The 20,258-nt window shown below is 37.5% G+C and overlaps 1 protein-coding gene across 1 annotated transcript in view; it reads right to left on the bottom strand.

Annotated features, from left to right (window-relative positions):
* Positions 1–20,258, bottom strand: part of POLR3B (RNA polymerase III subunit B) — a 113,934-nt gene that overhangs the window by 44,795 nt on the left and 48,881 nt on the right. The window contains exons 13-19 of the mRNA XM_082635662.1: positions 17,316–17,477; positions 14,504–14,704; positions 12,416–12,578; positions 10,990–11,143; positions 7,988–8,062; positions 7,298–7,396; positions 2,159–2,286 (exon numbers count right to left, since the gene is read on the bottom strand). Of these exons, the coding sequence (XP_082491788.1) occupies positions 2,159–2,286; positions 7,298–7,396; positions 7,988–8,062; positions 10,990–11,143; positions 12,416–12,578; positions 14,504–14,704; positions 17,316–17,477 (982 nt within the window). The remainder of the gene's footprint in view (positions 1–2,158; positions 2,287–7,297; positions 7,397–7,987; positions 8,063–10,989; positions 11,144–12,415; positions 12,579–14,503; positions 14,705–17,315; positions 17,478–20,258) is intronic.

Here is a 20,258-nt window from a genome sequence, read left to right as displayed (position 1 = left end):
CTTTTGTCTTCCTAGCGTCAGCAGTCACGTCAGAGGATTGTATCCAAGGAGCTAAATGTGCAGGACCCAGGGTCAGAGCAGCTGAATACACCAACCTCAGAAAACACAGACAATGAATTGCAAATGACACTCAAAACAAAACGAGAAAAAAAACCTTCACACAGAAAACTACAAAAGAACTCTACAGACACTGAATTGGCTTTCTGTACACACTGATCCTGCTTAACTGTGTGTGGTAACTAGCCGAACGTTTCAGACACTCATGGCTACAAAATAAAAGGCTTTTTTTTTTTTTGGTAGGAAGAGGAGTTACAAAAATAAAAATATTATTTCTTTCGTTCAATCACTTCTTTATTTAAAAAAAAAAAGATTTGCCAAGTGGAGATAGATGCAGCTCTTTCTGTTTCAATCTTCAAACACACTAAAGAGCGGCATTAGCAATGAAGTGATTAGTCTTCCGTTAATTCTGCTGAAAGTTCTACACAAAAGGTGTATTGTTTCAGCTGGGATTCACATCATGAAACAAAATGGTTTGGTAAACCCAATAGAAGTGATAGCCCTTTCATGACACACAGGATTCAGTACTGTATATTTCAACTTGTTAGCAAGTCAGAAGCACAAGCGGGAAATCAGCCTACACTGCTGCTGAGTATGAATGGGAAAGGCTAAATTGATGAGCCGCTGTTTAGATTTTCCCACTGGGAATTATTCTGAACTGTCCAGGCATTACATCATTCAGGTAAATGGTAGCAGGACAACATGCTTCTTATGTCTTTGTTGCCAACCAAAGGGCAATATAAAAACTCGAAAGGAAATACATACTCTTTATCCGTAGGAGAAACATAATGACTTAATTGTCAAGCTATGGTCAACTGCAGCTAATTGTAAGTAACTGAGCAGCTAACTGCACTCTGGTTATTACCCAAATGCAATGCAGAAACCTTTTTACAGTTTCTTTATGAACCTCCTTGTATCATACTTTAAATCAGATATGACAAGTCATATTGATATCATAGACATATATGAAAATAAAACCTACTAAACTTATTAGGATTTAAATGAGTTTTAAAAACATTTCAAAAAAAAGCTTATAAGCAAAACTTTTTTTGCTAGTATCCTCTCTGTATCCTCTTCAAGACAAAACTCAAACTCCCCAACATATGGCATCTCTCCACCACGCTCCTATGTCCATACTACAGCGTATACTATACAAAACGACCCACACACTGCTTGCTTACGTTTCCATACCTGTGAGAAATACTCAGTATCTTTCAAGGCTCAGTTCAGTTCTAGTCTTCAGAAACAACCCACTCTCTAAACTTAGGTGTTCTTTCTGCTTAGTCCCTTAGATTCTGGCTATCATCTACTACGGCATTTATCAGACTATATTGAATTACTGTTCTATTTGTTGGCCTCTCCTGCTAGACTGTGAACTCACTGAGGGCAGGGCTCTGTGTTATTTTTATATTTTAAGGTTCCAGCCTTAATGACTGGTTTATTATTGATGCTCAATAAATGTTACGGATGATAAATTAATTAATAGATAAATGAATGAAAGGGAAGAAAAATAGAAAGAAGAAAGGAAAATGAACTCAGAAAATGGCGTGACACATACTGAGTGTTTCAGGAGCTATAGGAGCAATTGCGTGGATATAATGGGTTCAATGACTGTCACCCAGACAATTACTAAGTACATTCTAATACACACTGTGCATCTTTATCTCTAGTGTCTTTTGCTCTCCTCCCTTAACCTCGAGTTTTCCTGCTCTTTCATCCATCTCTCCTGCTTAACAACTTACATTTATATAGGGCTTTTCTCTTTATATTTACCCCCTTGTAATTCTGTGATAGTTATTATATATCCCTTTGTTTGGTCAAGAGGACAAGTTCAGAGAGGTTTTCTCCATTTTTGTTTAAGTTTTAGACATGACAGGGGCACCTACAAGCACTGCAGAATTCCAGAGACAACCTCCTGAGTTTGGTAACACTCAGGTGTTAGCAACGCCTGACCTGGCCCAACATGCAACACTAGTGAAGTAAGAATAACACAGTATTGTGAAGCAATTATACTCCAATAAAGAGCTGTTAAAAAAAAAAAGAATAAAGACATAAGTATTTATCCAAGTATTTAGAACCAAGTTCAAGGAGGAACTCTTACCCATGGCTTGTTTCCCCATGGCACACTGATATGTGTTTCTTGGGGACTGGTTGTGATGAGGGTATGGGATCAGGCCAGCACAAACACCAAGAAGAGTGAAGGGTTCAATCTCCAAGTGGGTGGTATCTCTATCAAGTTAATTAAGAATCAGACATCTTAGGCACCAAGTATTCAAATAAATATCTCTTAAAGGGTATAAAAAATATTACTATCTAGGTCCCTGAGGACTAAACTTAAAATTTAAGTTTACATAAATACATACAAAAATGTATACATAAAACACATACATTTATATCAATATAATAATAAAACCTCATAACAATAAAATTTGATGCTAGTAAAAATGACAGAAGAAAAACATACTTAAATAAAAATATAACAAAGCAAATTATTTTTTTCAGTGAAACTAAAGAATGAAACTTTTATTATTTATAGAAATATAAGAGATAGGAGACAATATGGAATGCCTATATAAAAAATAAAACATCATTACATACTAACTAATAATAACTCATTTAAAGAAATTACTATATTAAGCACACAGAAATACAGTATCAAAAATACCTACATGGCACAACAGTGTAAATCAACTGTACTTCAATAAAATGTCTTAAAAATAATTTTTTTTTAATATATCTATATGGATGAGTGGCCTGCTTTTCCCCACTTTTCCAACGTATATCAATGAGAAAGTTGTATTACCATTTTAGAGAGAGGAATATATCCCCTTTAAGAATAGTTACTATAGACCTATGGGGACCAATTCTGTAACCACTAGCTAAATGTGGCTATTGAGCACTTGAAAAGTTAGACTAGAATGGCTGAGAAACTGAATTTTTAATTTTACTTAATTTTAATTATCTTACATTTTAAAGCTCAAATTTAAATTGAAATAGCTCAGTTCAGTTATTTAAAACCTTTTAGTTATGTTTGTAACCACTTACATGTATTACTCTACTTTTTCAACTGTAAATGTTATGAAATCAGATCAAGTATTTCCAATGAGGGACTGCCCTGGTGGCGCAGTGGTTAAGAATCCGCCTGCCAATGCAGGGGACACGGGTTCAAGCCCTGGTCGGGGAAGATCCCACATGCCGCGGAGCAACTAAGCCTGTGTGCCACAACTACTGAGCCTGTGCTCTGGAGCCTGCGAGCCACAACTACTGAAGCCCACGCACCGCAATGAAGAGTAGCCCCCGCTCACCGCAACTAGAGAAAGCCTGCACGCAGCAATGAAGACCCAACGCAGCCAAAAATAAATAATAAATAAAATAAATTTTTTTTAAAAAAGTATTTCCAATGAAAATTGAGCATCCAAATTGAGATGCAGTGTAAGTGCACACCAGATTTTGAAGACTTAGTAGGAAAAAAAGGTAAAATATCTCAATATTTTTATATTGACTACATGTTGATATGATAATCTTTCAAATATATTGGGTTAAATAAAATTATTAAAATTAATTTCATCTGTTTCTTTTTACTTCTGTAATGTGGCTACTGGAAAACTTAAAGTTATACGGTGACTTGCATCATGTTTTTATAGATACGGGACACAAAGTAAGACTTGACCTAGTAGATGTTAGAATCTTGGTTACTTTCGTAATATGTTTTTGCAGAAAACTCAGTTTGGGCTAAATGATAAAGCAACTCAGCTATCTGAAGGGGAAAGGGCAGTCAGACTGTCTTTAGGTCCTGCTGAAAGGAACAGATCTCACATCCAGGATCTGTGGTCTCCAATGACCTTCTGTCCCTTCCTCAAGTGTTTCTGAAGCATAACTTTAATCGTAATTTCAACAGTTTACAGTACTTCTTTTTTTATCTCTCAGCCAAATGACCCTACCTTTTTTTTTATTCTTGACAGTCAAATTGAAATACAAAATAATTGTAACAAATTCCACTGAAATCAACAAATTGAGAGGATCTGATTTACCATAACATCTCTTACATTTGTATTACAATTTAAATATACATTATATATCAACATAATACTTCATAGGTATATAATGAGATGTTCTTATTTACTATTTCATAATTTTCCAAAGAAGATGTTTCTTCTTTTTTATGTGAGTGGTGAAATTGAAATAGATTAATAATTATCTGTCTTATGTTCATCTTTTAAAAATATGGAACGCTTCACGAATTTGCACGTCATCCTTGCACAGGGGCCATGCTAATATTCTCTGAATCGTTCCAATTTTAGTATATGTGCTGCCGAAGCAAGCACTACAGTACTTCTGAAGAGAAGTGATTTCCAAGATAACCCAACACATCATGGAAAATTAGTTGCAATGTACATGGCAAAAGATCTCCCACTTATCCAGTTATCCATCTATTTGCTTTTCATTACACATGTATTGAATTGTGTCCCTCGTTTGGTTAGAGAGGATGCTTTCCATGTAGTTCTTGGTTTGAAGAATATAATTCTGACCTTATGACCTCACAGAACCTCAATCCTCTCAGTCACTTTAGGCCTTTGTCAGCAGAGAGGGAAGGGGCTCTAGGTTTTGTTTTCTTTGTTTCTGTTTTTTACAGAGAAACAGCTTATAGTGACATTTTATAGCCTAGAATAAAACAGTTTGTTTAAAATGTACTGTTCTGTTTATATATTGCCAATTTGACCAATGCAAATTAAAACTACTTTTTCCAATGTAAAGATTGGGGTAAGCTGAAAATGAAGAAGGTAAAGATCGAAGTTTCTTCTTTTTTCATGACAACAACATACATAAGATCATATACTATCTTACTATCTAATAATTATTGAAAGTGCAAACTTTGTAAAAGTCTGGATTCGAATTTTACAAAACAGAGAGGAATATTATTATTCAAAATTATAACCACCCTAAGTTTCTATCCTGAACAGGAAATAGGAGACTTCCTGTTCACTATGCATAAGGGCCTTAAATTTAGCTCAAATTAAGACTAAGTGACCTTTTGCTTGCAATAGTGAAAAAACTGGAAACAGCCTAAATAGTCATCAATAGGGGAACAATTAAATAAGTTATCTATATGTAGTCAGACAATGTAATAAAAAGCAATTAAAATTATATATATATATATAAATATATATATACATACATTAATGTGGAAAAATATCCAGGATTTGATAATGTTAATTACATTAAGTTAAAAAATCAAGACACTGAAAAATAATTGCAAAATGTATGTATGTTTGCCTTCACTTAGAAAAAAATCTAGAAGAGTACATATTAAACCATTTGCACTGGTTACTTCTGGAGGGTGGAGTTTGGCAGGATGGGGAATTACTTTATGCATTTCTACATTTTAACAAATGTCATAAGTATGAATTAATACCAATTTTTTCTTATTTTTAAAATAAATTAATTTGATGTATGGGATAGCATGGTGATTGGGTGATACTGATAGTTATATTCCTTTATGGCAGTGAACAAAACAGAGAAAAATCCCTGCCTTCATGAAGCTTCTAGTGGCGGGAGATAGACAATACACAGATGCATCAATAAAATACACGTTTTACAGATTTTAAGATTTAAGCACTAGAAAAATAAAGCAGCTAAGAGGGGTGGTCAGAGGAGGGATTTCTACTTTAAATAGGGTGGTCAGGGAAACTCGCTGAGAAGGTGGTACCTGAGTGAAGACCTGGAGGATGTGAAGGAGTGAGCCATGCAGATAGGTGACAGCGTTCCAGGTGGAGGGCACAGCCAGGGCAGAGGGGCTGGGGCAGGAGCATGAAGAAGAGGCCAGTGTGGTTAAAACACAGTGAGAGGGGAGAGGGAGGAGATGACGCTGCAGCCATAGCTTCCTTGTAGGAACCTGAAGGCCTCTGTAAGGACTTCAGAGGGAGATGGAAAGCCACTGGGTGGGGTGGGGCTGGGGGCGTGGTTTGAGAAGAGAAGTGACGAGACCATTCTGATCTATGAAGAACAGACTATATGGGAACAAGTGCAAAACTAGTCAGAAGCCTTTTGCAAGGATCCAGACAAGCAATGGCAGTGGCCTGCAGGAGGGCAGTAGGCGGAGGTGGTGAAAAGAGCTCAGATTCCGGGTATACTTTGAAAGTCCACATGGTATGTTAAGAGATTAGATGTGGGTGTAGAGGGGAAGAGGAGTCAAAGCTGAAACTGAGGTTTCTGGCTTGAGTAACCAGGATGGAATCGTTATTTGTGGGGTTACTATATAATTCTCCAGTCAATTTTTAAACGAGGGGTATAAAAATAGTACTTTGAGAGATTCATACCTTTAAGGAATAACAATTCTCCTGAAAAGCATTATTTATTAAATTACAGTAAGAGAAAAAAAAAGTAGTATATCTCATCAAAACTACTTTCCTGACTGAAGACATAAATAGTTATCAGGTGGCGGTATTAAACTCCCTAACCATTTAATAGCATAATTGCAAAAATTGTAATTTCAGGTAAGTGGTACCTCAGCCACGTGCATCAGACAGCAAGTTATATAAATGTCCTATAATGTATTCCAAATGGATCAAAGATGTTTCTAAAAATATCACTGTTCTAAAAGAAACACTGTGAACATATCACCATTTCATGTCTATATCGCACATAAGTTTAGAGATATCTTTACAACATACAAGGTAGGGAATTCCTGCATTGACAACAGGAATTCAGACATCCACTGACAAAATCAACCCTGGAACAGATAAATACACCATTATGTAGCCTCATTCATTAGTTTAATTTTGGCAGTAATTGAATATTAAAATCAGAGAAGCAATTCCTTTTAAGAAATGTACAGTGAGTGTAAAATGAAAAGGAAGGATAATTAAATCTAAAGATGATTCGTTAGCAGTTTTGTGATACTCCTGGGATAAACTATGGGTTATGCTTCCTTATAAAACAGTATACTTCTAACAGTTCCTACTAAGAATACACAATAGAATTGAAGATGAAATGAAAAAAGAAGGTAGTGTCTATCATTAGAACAGTTTTTTTTTTTTTTTTTTTTGCTGTACGCGGGCCTCTCACTGTTGTGGCCTCTCCCATTGCAGTGGCCATGGCTCACGGGCCCAGCCGCTCCACGGCATGTGGGATCTTCCCGGACCGGGGCACGAACCCATATCCCCTGCATCGGCAGGCGGACTCTCAACCATTGCACCACCAGGGAAGCCCAGAACAGGTTTTAATTATGGTTGTTACTTACTTATTAATCGTATGTTCATAGAGTGCAATGTTACAGTCATTTTCTTCATTCACATCTAGATATTCAACCAGACTCTCATGCAAGAAATCTTCAAAATTCCTGGGAAAATATTGGTGAAATGGATATTGTTAAAAAGCATTTTACTGCAGTATTTTATACGCAACAGTGGAAGATACATGCTTTCATTTAGGCCCAAAGCATCTTTCTCTCCCAAAAAGTATCAATACATTGGGATATTTGAAACACGTTATTCTTAGATCATAGAGGTATCACAAATCACCAAAATAGAAACAGTAAAACATCTGTGACTCTTGTCAATCTGATCCCACTTCTAAAAAATACCTTCTATGACTTTAAAAACCCCATATGATGAGAGACCCACAGTACGTCAGATGTCTACATCAACATATCCTTCTCGCCCTAGAAACACTGAAGAGTGTGCTAATTTACACCAAGACTCTGTAATCCTCATGATCTAAATTGATAAATATTTTACAATGTTCAAGCAAGTTCACATAGAAAAGAACAGGTTTTTAACAGGTTGATATAGCGGGTAGAGAGGAATTAAGAGACTAAAAATGAAAATATGTAATACTTTTCTTAAAAGCTCAGATCAAATAATATTACTTCTGTTTAGATCATATAAATGAGTATTAAGGAGACTGAGGACTTTTGCTTTTGCCTATTTACCTGTACCCCTGAGCCAGCTCTTCCATATGCTTATTTGTGACTGCAGCCTTCTGTTTCTTAACAATTATATAGGGTCTGGAATAGAAAAACAGAAAAAAAAAAAAAAACAGATTTACAGTAGTTCAACAAAAGAATTAAATCAGTAAGTGTACTATAGTGAAATGAGGGAAGCGGTAGATATGATCAAACTTATTTCTGGAGTGCTTGAGGACACCAGGTATTTTTTACAAGGTGAGTGCACAGGGGCCTATTTTCTCTTTCTCACATACACACACACACACACGCGCACACGCACACACCAGCTCATGTGTGCACATATACATGTATGAACACACAGTCCTTTCTCCAAGTATCTTTGGAAATATTTGGTTCTGAATGAGAAAGCAGTATGAAATGATACTCAATAAAGTCTAGAAAAACAAAACAAAACCTTTAATACCTTTAATATCATATTTTTTTAATCATCATATTTTTTTAAATGCATCCATCATACCAAAAGCATCTCCTGATTTCATACTGGGAATATGGAGAGGTCAGCAGGCAGAGAACCATCACCAAGGAAAACAATGGCATTTTGTAGTGAAGGTCTGATGACTACCAGCTGTCTAGAGTGGTTTGCTTTAGGATAAACATCCCTGGGCTACTCTAGCAGGGTACTTAAAGCTACACACAACCAAAGAGTTGGTATGAGTTTGCAGGGAATGTAGCTTTTTCACTTTGGGATTTTTAGTGATGTAATGGGCGTAAGGTAGAGAGCTTTGGTCCACACGTTCTGGTAGATTAACCTGTAACTGTCAGTGGTGATTTGCCTCTGAGGGCTTCGCCACCACGAGGAAACACCCGACACAAAGGATGGCACGCGGCACGAAACGTCAAGGGCTGTTGCTATTTGGACAAGCAGCTCTTACAGAGAGGAGTAAGTAACCAGCAGACACTCGTGCGCGCCACCCTCAAGTCCAAATAACTATTTGAGGACTAATGAGCACTTTTAAAGTTAAGAAGAGGAGCAGCACAATAACAAAAGGGGGTACAAGCTGCTGGAAAGTGAACAGGGTGAACTCTTCATGGGACTCAACACTGCCTCAAAGTCCTGGCTGCCCCTTGGCAGGGAAGCAGAGACCCTGCAGCCTCCCTCATTCGGGGCTGCAGTTTAGCTCAGCTTAAGAGGCTGAGAAGTGATGGCAGAGCAGGGGTAGGAGAGGGAGGGGACCACACTTGGCCACCTCAGTTACCTTTCAGTTTACTCAATGAATTCTACTAATTCTTCCTGCCAGATCTATGTTGTGTCGTTATACAATCACTTCTAAAAAAAAAAGAACCAGTTTTCTTTTAGGCTATGCCAGATTATATGGGATGTAATGAAAAAGAAAAATCCTAAAGAAGAGTAAGCTGGAAAATGTCAGTGTTTTCCCCACCCTTAATAGCTATAAATAAGCATCCAGTGTTTTGCCTGGTACCCTACAAGGCACTTACCAGACCTTATATCAATCCTAGGGAGGCATTGTTATTTACATATTTACAGCTGAGGAAATCAAGGCCCAGAGACTTAAGTAATAAACTCAGAGTCACACAAGTCAGTAAGTGGAACACTAGGATTCAAACACAGGTATAGCATCAGTTAGGGCTCTTTGGTTGCAAAGAATAGGAACCAACTCTGGCAGATTTAAGCAAAGATGGAATTTACTAAAAAAATAAGAAGAAAAATTTAAGGAATTTACCAAAAGGCTAAGAATTTACTAGAAGGATAAGAATCAAAGAAAAAAGGTGCAATGCTCAGCCTCAGAAAGAAAAGGAGCTAGAACAGTCCCAAGGATCCAGAAAGGCAGGGGTAATGAGCAGTCTCTTGTATGCATCGGTGCCAGGATGAATCTGTTCCAACCACTTCTGCCCTTGAGCTATTCTCTTTGGGATTCAAACTCTCTGAAGAGACAGTCTGACTGGCCTGGCTTGGGTCAGCCGCCTGACCTTTGGCTGAGCAGGAGAGAGCACCTGACTGACCGTCCCAAGAAGACTGCCAGTGGGGAAGGGCAATCCTCAAAGGAGAATGAGGAGGGTAACTGGAAGGAAACAAGGATGCCAGACAGACCCAGACACTGGCAGTCCACTCTCCCCGCTGGGCAGACGTCCAAGCTCTTGCCACCACTCTAACCGCTGCCAGCTCACTGACTTGTGCCCTCACACTACCTGAGGTCCACAAAGAAAGACTTTGGTGAATCAAGTGAAGGCCTATGAAACAAGGTGACATCCTCAGCTGAAGTCCCTGCCTGTCCCCAAAGGACCAGATACCATGTCATGTTCATCTTCATAAAGCCACCTCCGACACAGCACCTGTACAAAATAGGCCCTAAATATGTGCGGAATGAATATAAGGCACCTACTTCTCTACCAGATCTAATGTTATGGTATCTCTTCATGCTTCTGTGTTTCTTATTCTTGCTATTCCTTAGCCTTTCTCCTTTCCTCCTTTATCCTTTAAAGCAATCCTACTCATCCTTTAAAGGTCAGTTCATAACAACAGAATATAGTGGGTAAAGTCAGGACTGTTGGAGTCAAATGAATTCTAAGGACTTCTGGGTGAAAAACAGACTCCACCACTATCTGGCTTTGGGTAATTTACTTAGTCTCACTAAACCCCAGTACCTCATTTGTTAAATGAAAATAATAATCCAACCTTATAGCGTTGAATGTAGTTAAAGCCTTACACATAATACATCTATTAAGATAATAAATAATGGCTAGCACTTATTACTCGCAGAGTTGGCTGTTATTACTAATTATTTCTGCCTTTCCCAGCGGACTGAGTTCTCTGAGGGCAGAGACTGACTCCCATTAATCTTTGAATCCCCAGTAGCCAGTATGCATATTCATGAGGTGTTTGCTAAGTGAATTAAATTTATCTTAACAATGAAAGAGGTTAAAGCAGCTTCAAAAATAAAAACAAGTCCATTTCTTTCAAAAGCAAACATAAAGAGATCTTAACAACTCTTTCTAGCCACATCTACCTGCACAGCCTTCCTCCATCAGAGGAAATATAGACACACCGATCTGTCAGATTCGTTGAGATGGAAACAAATTCATTGATATATCCTGCTCTTCGCATCAGTCGAAATGTATTCACCAGCTTCTTGTGGTCTCGAATGACACCCAGGATGTTACCTAAGCAGAAAGAAGTAAGAATATTCAAGACCGAAATAAAAAATAAATCTAATGGGATTCAAAATATCTACTCAATAAAAACAATAAGCAGCACTTAGCAGTCATTTGGAAGTACGTTATTAAGCCTGCAACCAGTCCACAAGGCTGGAGGGAGCAGCAGAGTGGAGTGGTCAAGGGCAGCCCGGCGTGGGGACCGGAGTCCAGGGCCAGGCCTACCACACCCTGGCTGCATAACACTGGTGAAGTCAGCCTCAGTCTCCTCGTCTGTCAGCACCGTGCAGGGACATGAACTCGGGGTCCAGACCCCTGGGTCTGAACACTGGCTCTACCACTTCTACAGGGTCGATGTGAGGATTAAATGAGCTGATCTCATGGAAAGCACTTAGAACTGGACATAGCACCTAGTAACTGCTATTTTTAAACCTGTTTTGTTGTCATCACCTGAGAAATGAGGAAAATGGCTTTTGGCTCCCAGGGTTATTGTGAGGATTTAGAGGTACTGGGTGAGTACCCAGAGTAAGGACTCACTCAGCGTTAGCTGCCAGAATTCACTGAGCGAGGCAGGCAGCCAACAGCCCTGTTTTCCTTCTCACCAGCCCACGCGGGAAATGGTGAAGGCCTCCCAGAGCAGGAAGAAGGGGGAGAAGAGCATGGGGGCTGAGGCCAGGACGAGCACATGCAGCACACCTATGAGGGGACAGGCACCCAGGCCACCAAGCCACACCTGCTGCAGCATCTCTGGAGGACTCTGAAGTGGGTAGGAAGGGGTATGAGAGAAGCAACTGGAGCAGAAGCTGAAGGAAAGGGACCCTCTCGTCAGAGGCTGCTGACAATCACTCACTCAGTGGCTGAATACAAGTCGTCTCACTATAAGGGCCGATCTGATTATTTCTGCAGAACGTCTCACATATTTAACTTGAACTTAAAGATACCATATTGAGCCTCATTCCACTGTGGATACGCTGCCAGCTGTCAAAGGGTAGAAAGCAAATGGTCTCTGCACCATTACCCTTTAGCTCTGATAGCTGTATTTTCTCAGAACCTGGATCACTCAGCCAATGGAATAACTGTTTCTGTTACCATTTTTTCTACCTTTCAATTAAAGTCAACCTGGGTCCAGAATTAAAGTATACTCAGGGGGTACAGCTCAGTGGCAGAGAATTTGACTGCAGAATTAAAGTATATTTGTGCTCTATATACATGGATAATAGTCGATTCCCTCCCCCTCCCCACAGACTGTTTTGGATCAACATGTCTCCATAATATACTCACCATTAAGAAAGACAAGAAACACATTTGGGTAAGACAGCTCTTCCCCACATAATAAATTCACATCTTCTACTCCCAGGTTACTGGCTAATTTAACAATGGGTCCATCTTCCATATCAGTTGTGATGTGCGTCATAAGGGCCAAGTTTTTAACCAAACCACATGCCTAATAAACAAAAGACAGTCATTTCTAAGAATGAACATGAGTAACACAAAGTACAGTTTGTGTCTGAAAATAGCTCACCACTCCACTGGTGACAAGGCAAAGAAGTACAGCCTCGTAGGGAACACTTTGGAGATTCATACAAAGCCTTAAGGATATACCTACCCCTTATCCCAGAGGAATTTATCCTGAACTAGAAAGCAAGGATATAAACGTAGATTTAGCCACAGACATGCTCAGCACAGTACTATTTGAACTGGAAATAATGATGGCATTATAAATGTCCCCTCCCCAAAGAAACCAATTACCTAAATTGCTATTCCCTGACAACAGAACACCATAGTCATTAAGATGACATTGTATAAAAATAGTAAAGGAAAACACTGATAATTGTGAATACATAAAAATATAAAACTGCTGGCCTGAAATGAGAAAGAGTCTGCAAAATAACTGGCCGGTACTCTCCAAGCTTCTTGGTCATAAAAGACAAAGAGTGAAGAACCGCTCCAGATTAAGAGGCTAAGGAGACTCAACAACTGAGAGCAATCCTGGATCAAAAAAAGACAGTGGGGCAACTGGCAAAATCTGAATCAGGTCTACAGATTACAATACCGTTATTAGTGTTAATTTCATAACTAGGGTTATGAAAGTTGATAACTGGGGCTATGAGGTTGATAACTGCTATAGTTACATAAGATGTCACATTTGGGGAATCTAGGTGAAGGATCATGGAAATTCTTTCCACTATTTTTGCAACTTTTTTTGTATGTCTGAAATTATTTCAAAGTAAGAAGGAAATGAAAAAAATATTCTTAAACTTCTATACAACCAGAGGGAAAAAATCTAAAGCAAACATATAAACAAGGACGAAATACGGCAAATTAAGAAAAAAAACAAAAACACTTGAGACACATGTGACATGTAAAGATTACATCTTCAATCTTGGAAACCATCTGCTGTAGTGATGCACAAAACAGGTACTTCATCTAGATTAGCTGAAGCAATCTCTGGGAAATTTAGTGTTCCAAAACTCAAGATGTATAAGTTATGCAAATTTGACAAGCTGCACAATTTTCATGTGAATTTCCATATGGTTTAAGATAAATCAGGAGAAGAATGATAATTTCTAAAAATTATAACCCTGTATGGACTTGTATTTTTCACCTCTCCCAAGTCATAACTAATTCCTACACTTTGGAACATATATCTTTTACCTGTCATATTTAACTTATTTATTCACTCAGCATATATTTATGGGGCCTTTAGTTTGAATGAGGCTCTGGGCTAGGAGCTTGGGATACAATGGTGAACCTAACATGGTTCCTTCATCCAGAATTTTACAATTTAGAAGGCATAAAATCAAGTGAAACCAACAGTGGTTAACATGAAGTAGAAAGGGCCACAAAACAGGAAATAGTGGGTGCTATAGATGTAAACCAATTTAAACTCCTTGGTTTAGTGTTCAGGTAACTGCTTATGTTTCCTATATAAGTGAGTTGGAATCCAACTTAGGTCTTAGACTGTGTGCTCCTAGTTGGCTGCAACTGTGACTCTGACGTCCTCTAAGTACAGCCACAGAAAATAAGGAGTTGCTTAAAAAGAGCTCCTTGTGAGCAAAGGTGATGGGTCTCTTAATTTTCCTTCATATTCTTATCCCCTCTTCATTGCCTGGTTTGACTCTTGGGATAAACTAAAGCAAGCAAGAAAATTTGGACAATATTTCTATTTAGGTGAGATAATAAATCAAAGACTTCTGTAGGTACTGTTTGGGAATGATACTGATGACATTCTGATGGCTGCATCAACATTTCTCTGCCAGATACGTGGCTGACCCCAAAAAGGATACAGCCTGAGGGAACGGGAGAAGCAGCAGAGCATCACCAACAGGCATGGCCTCTGACACAGCAGAGACTCCTTGGGGACCTTACCTCTCCTTCAGGAGTGTCCGAAGGGCAGAGCATTCCCCACTGAGACGGCTGGAGGGATCGAGGACCACTCACTTTTCTTGTTTTTTCAAACTGGGAAGAGATTCTTGTCATCATGCCCAGTGCGGATATATATGACAAGCGAGAGAGCACCTGAGTCACACCCTGGCGATCCATTTTAAACCTCTTCAGAGACCAATTTCCCTGAAGGGAGAGGAAAGACATGAGACTACCCCGATCCATCCATGTGGCCTGATACTCTGCAGCCACTCGGAGAGGCTCAGCATAGGAACTGCTTGTTTGTGAAATTAGAGCCATGATATATATTCAGAAATCGAAATGTCGCAATTAAAATTTAGCCAAGTTACTCACCGGGGTTTTCTAGGAATTTAATGAATATTACCTATATCTAGCAGCCACCTCGGAATGCTTCAACGTATCAACATTATCACATCAGAGTGGGTATTTTCTGAAGAACTAATTATATTCTGAACAAGACAGTTCAACCAAAGATTTCCACTGGAAGCAATAAGCTAACTAATAGAACACTAGCAGTTTCTACACACATTTAAGGTAAAACTAGCTTGAAGCTCAAAGAGATAATTTCATGTTGCAATGTGCCATTATCTGGATGTCTTCCAAAATTAGTTTTAATGAGAGGAAAATATAGCAATAGAAAAAAGACTCTAATAGCAGTTATCAGGGAAAATGAATAATTATAGGCTTCTTAATCAAGGCTAAAAGTTGCACATATATTTATATTAATAAATATTATATACCTTCTTTGGCTACCATGTCAATCTTAAAATAGATTCATATGAAATAAATTTTAAACATTAAATTTACCTTATCTCCTATGCTTTAAAAGTACTGAAATATATTAAATATATTATTTTATAGTGGTATTAATTGTACACATTAAATATTCTCAAGGATAATTCAAGATTAAGGTTAGGAATCATTAAGTTTTCAACTCATGGTAACGTGAATTAATAGAAAATAGTATGCAGAGAAAAAGCAAAGTAGAAAACAAAATGTCAAAAAGTGATTGATTCAATGATCTTTCTGATTCAAAGGGAAAAAATTACATCTGCTAAACAGTGGTTCTTCATTTTTTTGATAATCTGATGAAAGCTATGACTATTCTCGAGAAAAATGCACATAGGACCACAAACACAAAATTTGCCTTCAATTTCAAGGAAGGACTCACGGATCCCAGATTAAAACCCCTCACAGTAGAAAAACTTATCTGTTCGAATTTAAATATCTGACGTCAGGGGAGCTCCTCACAAATTAAAGTTTAAGCATTATTTCAGTGAAGATCTATCACTTCAGAAACTTGAGTTTTTGATAGAGTGGAAAAAAGCTAAAACCTAGGAAGAAACTCGATGTATTACAAAGCAAAGAAATGGAGCAAACACACTGATCCCACAAGTTAACTTCTTATATTGCTTGTTCAGTTAACTCCTTTTATTCTTTGAATGAGAATGAACCTAGTAAACTGACTTATGACCACAAGGAAGATAAATAAAGAAATAAATATTCAGCGCAGAATTCAACTAAGACAGCAGCTGCTGGCAAATAGGAAGTAGATGGGGAGTGAAGCCGAGATGTTCAGCAAGATAATCTGTTCCAATATTTTTCAGGAGTTTTAAAAACGGAGAGGAGAAACAGACAAAGGGTCTACAACTGCTCCTCTGAGAAAATTTATTTGTTGAAAATAGTCTACATATGACAACAATCACAATTTTAGAAGTTGATCTTTTTCTGGTTGTCTACAGATTGGGGTTCACCTGTGACAAGGCCTACTACTGATTTTCCTAATAAGCAGTCTGCTCCCAGACGTAAAGTGGTATCACTTAGGGGCAAAACAACTACTCAAAACAGCTATTCTGACCTGAAAATCATGGGTCAAAAGCAAAGAAAGGTCATTCTAACAGAAGTGTGTCAAGTGCTCTTTGGAGACTTCTCTTCAAATATTCAGGAATCTACTTCCAGACAAGTTTGGGCCACAGGAGTGTGAGGGGCCTAAAGAGGCACAAAGGCCAGGCTCCCCTCAGGTCTAGATGGAGCTGTCACAGAGAGGGCTGCTCAAACAGACCCACTGCAAATTTCTCAAGTCAAGGAGGGCAGCAAGTTGACCACTAATTCTTTCATTGTTAAGGGAGCCCACGTGCTACACTATATTATTCTTTTGTTGGGACCAAATCCCATCCATAAAACTAATTTTATGTCTGGCATACAAAACGTGAACAAGACTTTATCAGATAGACCTATAGATGTTACGCTTTAAGAAAGGGAGCAAAAACCTATCTGATAACCCTTTATGAACAGCCGGAGGCCCTGAACACACAGCAGCTGGTAAGGCCTGAATTCATCACTCACGTGAGAACAGCTGATAGCTCTTTGAGGAATATAAACCTACAATGAAATGAAACATTTTGTACTGTTTTGGACAAACGTTGTCATTAATAAACCTACTTGTAATATATCAGTTTATGACAGAAGAAAATGGGGAAAAGTATCCCTTGAAAGAATGGTTATTAACGGCTAAAAAGATTTTTCCTTTATGTAAAAGTATATCTATTTTCTTATTGCCTCATATAACAGGAACTCTAATTTGGCAATGAAGTCATATAGTAGTAAAATTCCTACTGATTTAAACTGTAGACTATCTTTCAAAGTAGAAAATTTATGACTTAAATATATATATATTTTTTTCACCTAGATTCTCAAAGTATCAGTACTTTAAATTTCCCACTGAACAGATTTACAAATAAGTTACAAAACTCTACCCAAATGACCGAAGACTTACGGTTGAAATGGCATTCACCATGCCATTGGTAATCTGGTCCTGACGCATGTGTTTCACGACATCAAACTGGGCTGCTCTTTGCTTAGGAATCACCTGATCTGCAATTTTCTTCATTTCAGAATTAAATTTTTTGAACAAATCTTCAAAAAGAAGAGATAAAAGCTAAAGGAAAAAAAAGTATATGGTGAACTTTCAAAATGCATTACTAGCTTATTTACTAAGGTTTAGGTCCTTATTAAACTTTGTTTAAAAAAAGATGGAGAATCTGCTTAAAACTGAAAAAAATATATTTTAAAATTCAACTTGATAAACATGTACTTTTATTGATATATGTGCTTATCACTATGCTTGGTGTTGGGAATAAGAGCAAAGATGACAATCCCTGCATTCACAGATTTTTAATTTAGACCAGTCATTCCCAGACTGAGATTTCATTGACCAGTGACCTAAATAAATGAAGAAAATATTCTGGATGAGAAGACCATTTTAAGATTACTAATTTTCGGGCTTCCCCGGTGGCGCAGTGGTTGAGAGTCCGCCTGCCGATGCAGGGGACACGGGTTCGTGCCCCGATCCCGGAAGATCCCACATGCCGCAGAGCGGCTGGGCCCGCGAGCCATGGCCGCGGAGCCTGTGTGTCCGGAGCCTGTGCTCCGCAACGGGAGAGGCCACAGCAGTGAGAGGCCCGCGTACAGCAAAAAAAAAAAAAAAAAAAAAAAAAAAAAAAAAAAAAAAAAGATTACTAATTTTCCCCAAATTGATCTACAATTCCACTGCAACTCTAATCAAAATCCCCAGGTTTTTAATGAAAATTGAGGCTAACTCTAAAATTTATCTGGAAAAGCTAAGACCCTAAAATAGCCAAGAAAATCCTGAAAAAGAAGGCAAATGGACTGATTAACATATAGATAAACTGACCAGTGTACAGAAAAAAAAGTCCAGAAACAAACAACACATATATTAAAATTTGTCATATGACAGATATGGCATTTCAGATCAGTAAGTAAATGAAAGACTACAAACAAATGGTGCTAGGACAACCAGTTATTCATTTCAGAAACAAATGAAACTGCATTCCTTACTTCATTCCATACCTAAAAATCCATTCCAGATAGACTAAAGAACAAATACCAAAGGCATAAGTTTAAAATATAAAGAGTACTAACTATTAAAAAGAAGAAAGGGTTGACAAATTAAAATTACAAACTTCTAGAATTAAGAGATACCATAAATAAAAAAAAAAAAAAAATCCAGACTGGGAGAAGATACCAGCAACACATGTAACTGACAAAAAACTGGATCCAAAGAACACCAAAAAAATCTTAAAACCAATAAGGAAAATAAAAACAACCCAAAAGACATTTAAGAAAAAACAGGAATGGTCAATAAGCATATGAAAAAGAGGCTTAACCTCATTAGTAATGAAGGAAATGCAAATTAAGCCCACCAGGAGATGGTACTGTGCACCCACTAGATGAGACAAAAATGTTTAATTTCAACACTAAGTCATAGGATGGAGACCATCAGGACTTATGTACAGTGCAGTGTTCAAATACTTGGGAAACTAGTTTGACACTCTCCAGTCAAGTTGAAGATTTAACTTGATCCCATGACTGGGTAATCCTATTTGTAGAAACTCTGTCATGTAGGCACCAGAAGATATGAATAAAAATGTTCTTTTTTTTTAAAAAAGGGAAGTCATACAAAGGTCTTGATAAGTAGGATGGATAAAGGGATATTTATCATATGTATCATATCTTTACACAATTGAATACAAAAATGAAAGTGAAATACAGTGGCATGAAACAATATAGATGAATCTTTAAAACAATGTTAAATGAAGAAAAAAGTTGCAGAAGAACATATATGATATGAATCTATTTTTATAAAGCTCAAAAACTCAAAAATAATTCCAAGTTCTTGGATTGGAAGAATCAAATATTGTTAAAATGACCATACTACCCAAGGCAATCTGTAGATTCAATGCAATCCCTATCAAATTACCAATGGCATTTTTCACAGACCTAGGACAAATAATTTTAAAACTTGTATGGAAACACAAAAGACCCCAGATAGCCAAAACAATCTTGAGAAAGAAGAACAGAGCTGGAGGAATCACGCTCCCTGACTTCAGACTATACTACAAAGCTACAGGAATCAAAACAGTATGGTACTGGCACAAAAACAGACACATAGATCAATGGAACAGGATAGAAAGCCCAGAAATAAACCCACGAACTTATGGTCAACTAATCTATGACAAAGGAGGCAAGAATACACAATGGAGAAAAGACAGTCTTTTCATTAAGTGGTGCTGGGAAAACTGGACAGCTACATGTAAAAGAATAAAATTAAAACATTCTACATGTAAGTAATATCATATGATATTTGTCTTTGACTTACCTCACTCAGTATGACATATGTGGAATCTAAAAAAATGGTATAAATTAACCTATTTACAAAACAGAAATAGAGTCACAGATGTAGAAAACAAACTTATGGTTACTAAGGGGAAAGGGTTGTGGAGAGGGATAAACTGGGAGACTGGGATTGACATACACACACTACTATATATAAAAGAGATTGAAACTAACACAACATTGTAAATCAATTGTACCCCAATAAAAATTAAAAAAAAAAAAGAGACAACTAATAAGAACCTACTGCATAGCACAGGAAACTCTACTCAATACTCTGTAATGACCTACATGGCAATAGAATCTAAAAAAGAGTGAATATATGTACATGTATAACTGATTCACTTTGCTGTACAGCAGAAACGAACACAACATTGTAAATCAACTAACTCTAATAAAAATTAATTTAAAAAATAAATAAAACATTCTCTAACACTATATATTAAAAAAAAAAAAACTCAAAATGGATTAAAGACCTAAATGTAAGACTGGATCCTAGAGGAAAATATAGGCAGAACACTCTTTG

Source organism: Mesoplodon mirus (genome assembly GCF_964341445.2).
Source record: "Mesoplodon mirus genome assembly, chromosome: 11".
Taxonomy (NCBI): domain Eukaryota; kingdom Metazoa; phylum Chordata; class Mammalia; order Artiodactyla; family Ziphiidae; genus Mesoplodon; species Mesoplodon mirus.
The sequence above is the reverse complement of the archived record's forward strand: the minus strand, read 5'-3'. Positions and strand labels throughout refer to the sequence as shown.